The sequence below is a fragment of the Triturus cristatus genome, chromosome 5_1, assembly GCF_964204655.1.
Source record: "Triturus cristatus chromosome 5_1, aTriCri1.1, whole genome shotgun sequence".
NCBI classification, from domain to species: domain Eukaryota; kingdom Metazoa; phylum Chordata; class Amphibia; order Caudata; family Salamandridae; genus Triturus; species Triturus cristatus.
In genome coordinates, this window is record NC_140587.1 from 395,998,159 (window position 1) to 396,010,266 (window position 12,108).

At 40.6% G+C, this 12,108-nt stretch overlaps 1 protein-coding gene across 1 annotated transcript in view; it reads right to left on the reverse strand.

Moving 5' to 3' along the window:
• Positions 1-10,216: 10,216 nt before the first annotated feature.
• Positions 10,217-12,108, reverse strand: part of DCSTAMP (dendrocyte expressed seven transmembrane protein) — a 183,490-nt gene continuing 181,598 nt past the window's right edge. The window contains exon 4 of the mRNA XM_085604077.1: positions 10,217-10,402. Coding sequence (XP_085460203.1) covers positions 10,319-10,402 — 84 coding nt within the window. The 3' untranslated portion in view covers positions 10,217-10,318. The remainder of the gene's footprint in view (positions 10,403-12,108) is intronic.

The window sequence follows — 12,108 nt, forward strand, 5'->3', positions numbered from 1 at the left end:
TGAGACCTTTAGATTGGTACATCATTTTCCATTCCAGATACTTCTCCTCCTTGTCCATGTGAAAGAAGGTTTCTCAGCTGTTCATGTAAGTAATAATCATAAAGTAAGACTGAGTAGTGGAACTGTTAGGCACAAAGACTGGACATTGCTTGAGGGTTGCTACTTCTTGCCCAATGACTATGTTTGAGATGGAAGGCTCAGAGAAGTGCTTTCTCCATCTCTGAACCTGCATGAGTACCCGGGGCTTTCTTCACTGGTGACTAGTCAGAAGCAGTAAAAGCAGTTCAGTGTCGGGCTGTCGGCAGAGTTTAGCTTACAAGTTCATTCTTAAGGAGACAAAGGCACTCCCTGCACAGCAATTCAAATGTAGATCATTTAACGAAAGAATCTCTAAAGAAATGCAGCTCTAAGACGCATGCCTTGACTACTACCACTACAACTTGCTCCATGGGAATCGCACGCCCCATTAGAACACCCAGGTGTTTACCTTCTGGGCAGGAACAGGACCAAAATTGGCAGGCTATAAGTGAGGAGACTTCGGAGGACGCCCAAGTCCCACCCCTAAAAACTCAATCTTGGAGGTGGGAGTTTTCAGTTTGTTCAAATGTATCCAACTGTTGACAACAGGCAAGTAATCGCGGATGATAACCATGGGGGATTAAAATCTAACAGCAGTTCTGTAAAATCACAACACGTCCAAAAGGGTCAGGGCAAAAACCTTCTCAAGGTCCATTTGTGAATTGTATTAAATGAAAACTGCAGATTCTGGCTCGGGTGTTTTTAAACCAGAGGTTGACCGGCGATGTATGAAAATTGTTTATATAGTAGGGAAATATTTCAAAAGGCTGAAAAGCCTGTGCCAAATCAAACATTAAACAATGGTACCCTAGTCAAAACATTCCATTGTACGACATGAACCCGGTCTTTCAATCTACTCCATATTTTTCGGATCTAGCAGTAGTTTATACTTCACCTTACATGCCCTTTGCTCTACGCACACTACAACAAAGAAGGTAAAACCTGCAAGAAATGCTGTCCAAACTGGTGTGCAGGGTTCTAGGTTGGAGGGCGTCCCCCTGGAAAATAATGCAATGTGCGAGGCTTGTTTTTACTTTATTTCCCCATTGTAGCTTTATGACGTGGCTTGAAAAGTGACTGCATAAAAACAGGCCGACTCGTTTCACATTGACTTTCACGGTTTTATTATATTTTGCATACGGTACTCTTACTTTAATGGAAATGTGCTTATGTACGATATTGTCCACATGAAGCACACAGAGGTAATTTAATCAGTAGCTAGGCATTGTATAAATGAATTAACACACTCAATGTGAGGCTGTTTCAAGATGCTGGTTGAGTCTGCCGTTATATGAATATTTCACGATGTTGCTGGTATGCAAAATGACTGGGTTCTATGCGGTAACTTTTGTCACGCACAAAAAGTTGACGGTCTTTGGCGAATATTTTTTTTATTCACACAAGGTTGCCCTTTACTTACAGGCTATAGTGAGGAGCCAAAGCAACAGCAGGATTAATGTTGCTAGCCAATGTTGTTTCTGTTGCAAGGAATGCAGTAAGTGTGCAAACTAGGCTAGCTGTTGTTACAGAGAGTTTACGATTAGGGCTCCTGGTTTTTTATGGTATTTCTTATTTTTTTACATTTTCGTCTGTATTTATCCATATTTACTTATTGCTCATTTTATATGTATTAATCTGTATTTATTCTGTGTTTAGTGTACACATTAAGCTGCAATGGGTATATTTCCCTATGTATTTAACTAATACAAATATACTCACATTTAAATATCCAACGTGTTCTATATATTTCCCATACAATGCAAGCATCTGAAAAAGTTTAGATAGTGGATCAACTCAAACATCTGTACATATCCAGTTATTTAAACTACATTGTTTTTAACTTCCCTGCCTGTCAATCTGCACAGCTACTAACCAACCTCCTATGAGTCACAGTAGTGAGAATTGTCCAAAATAAGACACATATTCCGTATTTTTCCATAATTAAAAATAAATACAGACAGGAAAATTGATGGTTTCCTGTCTGTATTTATCTGTAAAAATCAGTAAAAACGCAAAACAGGGAGCCTTATTTATGATGCACAACTCTGATCTTCCAATTACAGTCAGGGGGACAGTACCTTACATTCAACCATCAGATGTAAAAGACACACAACAAAGCACAGACCCTCTAACCACGGTGGAGTACCACACCACTAAACACTCATACATGCTACACACATTTCAGCCACAAAATGCATAAAATCACAAGTCCGATCATACACTCAGCAGTCCCTAAACATGAAAGTAACTCGATAAAAGGGCGTCATATTTCTCACACACACGTCTGCTTGTTGGCAACACGCCGAGCACCGAAAGAAGAGTTAAACATTTAAGTGATGCGATGCTACTACACTTAGATGAGACTGTGTTCGTTAGAAATGTCAAACAACAAACACAAACTCAAGGTTCAGATGAGCAACGGAATTGACACAACACTGCCACCAGAGGCACCGGCCTGTGACCCTGGACTGTAATTATAACCAGCTTTATAGATCTCATTGACAGACACTCCTGTGCAGACAGAAAGGGTGTTATGCAGCTGCAGCAAGGAGTTCCAGAACCAGTGTGTTTTCATAAGATAATTGTAGGACAGAAAAGAGGCGTGTTCCTGAAGAGAAAGGTCTGTGCAAGGTGCACTTTTTGAAAAGTGGGGTGCAGGGCTTTTTTTTTTTTTTTAGGATTATGTGTTTTGAGAGCTTTCAGTCATGGGTCACTATTGGGGACAGTAGCTGGGAGTGTTGACATGTATCCAGATTTCTCCTTCACCCACAATGTAAATTTGTGGGTGCGTCGAGGCGCTGAGCTGCAAAGGGGTGGTGCAGTATAAAACGTATACATAACACGTTAGCCCTTTGCATTGAATGAGCATATTAGCGCACATTATTAATCAGTTGTGCCAGCACTGTGAACACGCGTTTACGGGACCCCCGTTGGGGGTAGCTGTGCGCTTAATAAAATTCTGTTTATTATTATTATTATCTAGGGCGGCTATGTAGCGCTACTCACTCTCATGTAAATATGCTCTGTTAGGATCTTCGACGTGAAGCCCGTTCCGGTGCCCACATTTGGCTCTCGAGATGCAGGCCGAGTGAGGGTAAAAAACATCAAAGCGCTTCGACGCTGCGAACATGTCTGCACAGAGACTCTGAGCCGATCCTGGGGGGAGGCCAGTTAGAAACACAGATGACAATGAATTGCGGGCATCAAAGGCCAAAGGGTGGTTTTAACAGTAGTGACGGGGGAGGGACTGGGAGTGATTTGTGGACGGAGCAGGCATAGACGGGAGGGAGGAGGTGGGTAAAACTTTTAAACGTGCACACAAGCTAACTTGCCCTTTTCCGACGTAAATAAGTATTTAACTATAAAGGAGAAGCACAATGTTTTTTAGCAGCCACAAAATCATAAGGGGAAACACGCTGCTGTTCAAATGCCACAAAAGCACGAGTGCTAAAGTGTAAAAATGACAAGCGCGCACTGAAGTTTACGAGGAGGGAGTGGGGGCGGGCACAGTGCAAATGGTGTGCACTTTGATGTCCTCCGTGGACGCGCGGCTCACTGAGGACCTCAAAGCAAGTGATCAGGCAGTGCTTTTCAGGGTGCCAAATGGTGCGCGCGCCCGGGGCACATGCACTGTAGTTGGCGGCCTGAAAAGCACTGTTTGCACTTCCAAAACTCGCTTACTATAAGTCTCGCCAGAGCAGCGCTAAAGCGCTGTCTCAGGCGAGACCTAATAAACATGGTTAAATTGTGTTACAATTGGGCTGGATCTTTCCTGTGAAAAGATCTTATCCTGTGCTTGACAGTGAACAGGTCATAAAAAAATTTTATTGCCCAAGATCACCAAATGTTAGGCTGATGCTGAGACTGAAATGCGGTTTGGTACTTTGATCCTGAAAAAGGCAGTTTCACAAATTAAATGGACTCACCAAAGAAGAGGAAATTTGCAAAATATGAAAAAGTCGCTGCAAAAATTCCAAAAATGTATTTTATTCACATGCAGAACTGTTTTATCTTAGTTTTACTAGTACATCCGACTAAATCAGTGCAGTCCGCAAGTGCCCTCCTGAACTTTGCATGCTGCCCCCCATTGAAATTGGACAAGCATTTATTTACAAATTAATCGACGTGAAAGAAAACAAGTAACTAGTACATCAGACTAAATCAGTGCAAATGTTTTGTATTAGTTTTCGAACATGCAACCCAACCTAACAATGCCAATAGTGAACTTAATGCACCATGAAAAAAAGCAAATAAACACCAGGCTCCCTTGAAAATACAGCTTGACATTTGACCTCGGTCTTTGAGTGCCCAGCAGATGTGACAAGAAAAGAACAAGATTTAAAGGCCTGTTTATTATAGAAAACGAGTTTGTGAAAGAATACTGTAAACACAGATTTGGCATAGGGAGATACATACTCAAGCTGCACAGCCTAAAGCAAATAAAGTATTAAAGGTTATAGCCAATTATTATTTTGGACAATTAAATAAATTTACATTTATTTTTTTGTTTAAACTTAATTAAACAAATCTTTTACAACATTTTTATAAAAAGTAATATTTAGTAAAAGTAATTAGACAATGAAATTTTAACAAAATGCACTAAATAATAATTAAATATAAAAATGATATTGGGGATTTTGTTTTTAGATTATTTATTTGAATAATAATTATACATTAAATTAACTTTTTTCAATATTTATTAAACATTAAGTGGCCAATTATGATGGTGGTCGGGCCACAACTGACAGCTCGTTGGATGCTGTCCAACACCATCTGCTGCTGCGGTCTGACCGATGCTTTACAGTGTGTGCAGTCAGAAGCAGCAGGCTCAGGGACCGTCCGCAACACTTTCGACTGGCTCAAGGAGATACTTCATAATCCCTTAATGATGGCAGCTCCACCTTCGTGATTATGGTGTAGGTTACCGACAGCCATTCCATGTCGGCCTTTCCAACATGGAAAGGCTGTCAGAAAGCGACATTGGGTGCCCTTAGCAGGGCCCCTTTCCATCATGGCCCTCCGCTCTGGAGCCTGGGGAGTCTCCAACATCCCTGCACCATGTGGCAGGCACCATGAGGCATTGCTGAAAACATCAAGCTTGAGCTTCCATTGAAAAATGTACGTTTCTCACCACCCTATGGGTGGTCGCATCCAAATGTTGTGGTCAGAACCACCGAACTAAGGTCAGGCGGTTACCAATCCACAACGGTCGTCCGCCCAGCATCGTAATGAGCCCCTTAATTGCACAAGGTAATGTGAATTTTATTATTTTAGTTCTAGGTTAATAATATTTATTGTACGTTTTTCATGTCAAACTATTCATATTTTTTTAATAATTATTAAACGTTATTTTTCAATATACTTTACCATAGGGCAACCTCCACCCATGTGTAAAAAGTTATTAGTGGCAATGTAAAGATCTAAATCCTGTTCTAGCACACTCCACCCGCAGCTTTGAGGGTGTGGGGACATTTAAGTCGGCACCCATGTGTAAATTTACCCTCGAAAATGGTGGCCAGCAAAATGTGTAAGGCTGCTTTTGGGTGCAGAAGTAAGTTTACATGTAGTAAATCCATACATGTAAATTTGCATTTGTGAAGATGTCCCATCATGTGGTGTTTGTTTTGCTCCTGTGCCTCTTAATTGGTAGTTGTTGTTGAGTATCTTTATTTCGACTACAGTGAGTCCTAAAAGAGACACAAAATATCATAAAATTACAGTTAATACAATCAAAAAGAAATATATCCATCATACACTTTATAGCCAAAAAATGAATACTGGTCAAGTTAGCAGACACAGTGGATGACACTACCCAGTCACCCAACATAACAGAAAAATATGAAACTAGAAGATCTCATAATTACAAAAACTTTCTTCTAGTTTTCCACATTGCGTCCAAAAATTTGCTAACAGCAAAAACGGTTAATGGTGATAGGTCCGTTTTAAGTATTCGAAAAGCCTCCAAATGTTTCCTGAAACCCCATTTTTTACATAGAGGAATAATCCACTTTCTCCTAGATGCTATGTATAGGGGACAAAAAAGGATTACATGGAGATCATTTTCGGGCTGGTCAGTGCATAGAGGGCAGTTAACAGTAGTTGGAGGGTGCCATCTATTCGTAAGAGCACGGACAGGAAGGGAATTGTATCTCCATTGGAGATATAGTTTTCTAAGGGTAGAGGGATAAATATCGTTCATTGGTAGTAGCTGTAGACAAAATTGATCCAATTCACACACTGCGTGTTGAGGTGTGTGAATGAGTACTACTTATTTACTACGAAATACAATTCACAATCCTATAGGTGGAGACCTCTGCCACCCCCTCTCCTACCTTTTCTATGGGAATCTCCACATATTTATGTAGTAGAAAATATGGGAGGGGCCAGTGCAAGTGGTGGGAATATTAGAAAATACCTAAATTATAGTGATATGGGTTTATGGAAAAGTGAGGATGGCTTTAGAGAGGGGAACACTATTGCAAACACCCACGCACACTTCTAAAATACTGCATGCCTGAAGGTCACAAAACAGCAGTAAATGTCTCAGTTGTGGAATAAGTGAAGCACCACACATGGTCACTCACAGGTACTGCAACACACTCCCATATAAAATAATGGAGAAAGGGACTTAGAAATAATACCCCACTCGGATAATGGTAAGTAAATGAAGTTAATTTGACTTAAAAATATATACATTGTTTAATGTTGAATGTATGCCTAATTGTTAAATAATGGTTTTATTTTTTTAATTGGAAAGATAAAATAAACTTAATTTAAAACTCAATTTAAAGTTACCCTTTCAACTTAAATGTAAAATATGTTCTATAAAATCAACACATCATTTTTAACAAAATGTAATACATATTAACTAATAATGTTACTATAGGTGGGATTCTTGAATTATTCTTGAATAACTATTATTTGTAAATGAACTAAATATATTTAAAATAATGAAATATTTAATTTAATTATCTAATTTAATATGTTTATACATTGTTAAAGAATAATAAACTAGAAAAAAAAATATTTACCCATGGGATGACCTCCAGCAGAGGGTTATAGATCTCCACCCACTTGTGAAAAGTTATTAGTAGTAATGTTACACTTGTAAATTCAGTCTTTCATGTCTCCACCCATTGAACTAAGTCGGTGGAGACATTTAAGTCTACACTAAGGTGTAAATCCACACTAACAGGGCCTGATTCTCAAAGGTCACACATGATTTTGAGTAATTTACACTTTTGAGTAAGTTTACTACTTTTTGCTGATTCACAAAATTCGAGTGTCAGTTAATACATATAAAAAGTAACAAGTCCAGCACCACACATGGCCTACCACTGGTACTCTAACACTCTTCCATATAAAATAATGGATGTAGGGAATTGAAATGAAGACCAATAGTAAATAATGTTAAAATTAAATCATTTAAACAGTTAAAAATATCAATAAATATAATTTAATGAAAAAATATAAAGTAGAACATATTTTTTTATTTAATTACTAAATATGTTAATACCCGTTTTTGAAAGTAGCAAATAATTTCACAATTTTGTTTTATTAAAATGTAACTAAATTAATATTAAATATTATTTCTGCATTATGAAAAAAAATGTTTAGGTGGGAAACGTATACTTTAATCTTCAGCAAATATAATTTTAATTTGATTCAATATATTTCCATTTATTAAAGTTGTAAATCAAAGTTAAGTTAATAGTGCTGTAGCATTTTCTTATTTTGTTCTACATTTAAAACAAATATATATATATTGAATTTACATTAACATTTACCATAACATTATTTTTGATATTTGTTCTCAAGGTAAACCTGTTTATCTTTCCCTACGTTACCATATGGTGATCTCTGTCTTGACTGCAGAGTCTCCCAGTGGTAAAGTAAATGGACATTTTGAAATTTTGTATTCAACTCGAAAATAAATATTACAATTTTGTTTATATTAAATGTCACTATTTGTGAGTAGGGAAAGTAATAAAGTGTAAAAAAGTATAGGTTATCGTTGTGAATCTGGACCTGAAAGTATGTATAACACAAAAATGTAGATTTACTCCTAGCAACAGAGGCATATTCACATGTGAGTAATTTTACAATGTATATTTATGTTTGTTAAAAAATGGCTCTATTTTCAATAGTCTCCATCCCGAAAAAAACCCAGAAAGATGCATCGTTTTATCGTGATGTGCGTCAGAATCATAAGCAGGGCTTATTAAAATATATACACTCTTCTCTGTATGCTGATGTTGTGAACTTAATCGTTGGTTCATAAAATTTTCACCAATCCATGTGTTTGTGGTCCTTTTATATAAAACAACACGACAGCAACAATTGCATAAGAAACTGCTTTAATATCAGCACACAAAGAAAATAAAGAGTTGCGCATTACAGAGGTTTTTTTTTACTGGATTGTCCAAATATAAGCACAGTGGATCTCTACGTGGAGCAGGGGCTTAACACAGACCCCTGCATCCCCCGCAGGAATCCTGATGTATCTGTCTAGGCAAAAGTCACGCATTGCTGGAGTTGGGTCACAAGCATGACACTACTATAGCAATGCATGGGGTGGGCCTGTGCTATGGCACTGCGTCACCCTTACGCCTGCCACGAGACAGGCGTAATGTTTTGATGCAGTGGCGTCCTAGAAGTGTTGCAGTGAAATCTCAGAGATTTCACTGTGACACTTCTACGACCATTTTTACATGGGAACGCCCACCCAGCAAACATCATACCTGATGTAGGTATAATGTAGCCCAGGCATTTATGAAGTGACGCATCTGCTTGTAAATATGGCGCAACGTGGTGCATTGTTTACGCCGCCGCTGCATCATGAAAAGTGATGCAACGGCAGTGCAAAAGTGTGGCAAGCACTTCATAAATAAGGCTCATAGTATTTGTGGGCCTGTGCACTGCTGTTAGATTATTTTAGTTATTGTTTATTTGCTACCATATGTCCGCGTGTCAGTGTACAAATACCCCTATTTGGTGTTGTGCATAAGTGAGACCTGCTCAGGAATCGCTCTGCCGGCACTTCCTCAGCTCCCTTGCTGAAGGAACTACACTGGCTGCCAGTGAAGAAGCGCTCCTACTTTAAGATCTGTTGCCTTACGTACTAGAACAACGTACTGGAACAAACTTCCTTTGCCCTTGCGTTCCACCCCCAACTATTGTAAATTCAGGAAACAACTCAAAGCCCATTTATTCTAAACCATCTGGTACGTTTCCTGATCTGCATCAGCGCCGAGATGCCCCCGGGTGAGATATGCGCTATAGCGAATAGTTTTAACATAACATAACATAACATTACATGGTGATGTGTTTAGAGGTGAGATTTTCATCCATGCTCTCAGGGACATTGCCACAAAGGTAATTTCTTTGTTAGCGCTTTGCACATGGTTTGTCTTCCTTATCCGTGCTGTCGCATCTCATGAATCTTCACACTTTGCCCAGTCTTATCCACAGACTTTGATAGGATTTAATACCCCTGTGTACCCATTTCCATGCCTGCTCTTCACACCCGAAACCATCATGAACTCAAAGATTTCCCTTTATGTTGAGTAAATAAATGAGTGAGGGTCTCAAACACAGTGCTCCTTCAGTAATTCTCTGAAGCATGGGAGGAGGTCTTTTGAAAGAATAGAAAGTAAAGACCAACAAATGGCGCCCAGCTCCTTGAAACTAATGTCCACTTTGATTGGAAGTGGCCACCTAATGTATGATCAATCATGGCTTGTGCTGCCTCATGTTATCAATGCCATCAGCCAGGTCTGGCAGGTAAATGCACTTATTGATTAGACAGCCACTTGAAGTGTTATCTCTTCTCTCACCCGCAGTCTGTGAAATGCTTTAATGAGATCTGCAAAGGGATCCGTTTCCAGATACCAAAGATTAGGAGAATACTATACAGTGTTAGGACCAGTAATCAGCTAGAATAAGATAAGGAACTGAACCTCTCTGCAACAAACCCAAGTTTGCAAATAGCAACATGTTTGTTGGGGTGGTTTATATAGTTCCAACATTGCCCCTATGGCAGTTTCAGGGCGCTCTAAGTCACTGTAACCGCACAGAATTGCAATAAGCAGAGTAGTGTTCAGATTGTTATAAAGCCTGGCCTCAAATGTAAGCTGGTTGCACGGGGAAAAGAATACAGCAATTACTGCGAGTTGTAGCCAAGTTCCAGATTTAGAAAATGAATGCCAAGCACCTCCAGGTGTACAAAGTGTCCATAGTTTCAAACAGCATTATTGCCCGGAAATGCCTCTTTTTTACTCTCCGTTAGTTCTTTTGTTTTCAGGACGGGAAACCAGAAGTATACCTGAAAAAAAACAAAGTCTGTTAACAGGTGTCCATAGATGAATTTTTTGGGGAAGTATTGCTTCCGGGGAGGCAGAATATGGTAAATGTAAATGGCGCATTCATCAGCAGACAGTCCTATAATAGAAGTACAGAAGTGCAGGCACTCACTATACAGAGTATCTTGTTCACTCCTGAGAATTGCTAGTGCTCTCCCAATAAATGAACTCTCCCAATAAATGAACTCTCCCTTTCAAATTAAAGAAATGCAGGTACTCAGTACCAGACAGCACCTGCCCATTTAAAGCACCGTTCAACAGCTATGATAACAAACATTGGGATTGGCAATCATTACGATAAAAAGGTTTTACCAAACTTCAGTAAGAAACAGAGAACATCTGTCATGTGGACACCAGCCATGCAAACTTCCAGTGCACACAAACCTCATGGGAGTCAGCAGTACAAGCTTCCCTTTCAAACAGAGAAGGTCAGCATCGGCACCAGCATGGCTATGTCTATTGAGCAGGCACACACAACACTTACACAATAAGCCCCAGCCTACTTGTTGACCTTCAAGGGGTTTGAAAAACTCACACCCTGGGAACTTTTCCCTCCACCTCAACCGAACAAGTTATGGTGATGCAAGTGTCCTTGAAAAAGCCACAAACAACAAAGAAAGTACCATGGCAGCCCCCCAGACCCCACGATAAAGAAGCACCCAATAGGAACCTTGGCCCAAATGTATTAACACTTTGAGGTGGGTTTGCATAGCAAAAGTGAAATAAACCAGCTCAACGTGGTCGACAGCGATTTACTTTACGGCGGTCAACAAGCTATGAGCTACTTTCCACTACTTAGCTTCAAGGGGGAGTACCAGAGATGGTACATGGGCATTCCTATGCAACCACTTGTGCTTTATGATGCAAAATCTTATTCACTAAATATGTAGACCTGGCACAGTGCCAAAAGTGTATCCACCTTAAGGCCGGTGTAATGTTGGCAAAATGCTTTGGTGCCGATCACGATCCTGCAAAAACCGGGTACGAACCGTCGGACGGAGCACAATCTCCGCCCGACGCGTACCCGGTCGTCAATTTTCACAAACAAGGAATTACGATTCGCACGGGTACACCATTACCGTACGAATCGTAAAAAAGCCCGACCGAACAAAAAAACACCTACCAATGCGATCCGGGAAAGCGCCGACCTGACGTCGGGACGCTCGCAGCCAGCCATTCACGACCCAGGAATCACGATTCGCACCGACGTCACCCCGCACGGTGAATATTTTGCGGCAGCCAAAAACTGCCGGGAAATCAGGACGACGCGAACAAGGACCACCAGTACGCGACGGACAGACGACGACGCGAACAAGGAGGACCAGTACGTGACGGACACACAGGACGACGCCACCAAGGAGGACCCGTACGCGACAGGACGACGCGATCAAGGAGGACCCGTACGCGACAGGACGACGCGAGCAAGGAGTACCAGTACGCGACGGACAGACATGGACCCGAACCTACGAGTCATCCCTGCCCTCATAGCAGTACACCTCCTCTACAGGTTACGACGCAGACGCCGCAGAAGGTCAGAATAACTAAGGGAGGGGGGAAAGTGGGGTGGGGTGGGGGTGGCATGACCAGGGCAGGCCACAAAACAACCACATAAGTCACACACCACACATGGCCTGGACATACCTGACTCCCATGCCCTGGTCACCACGAG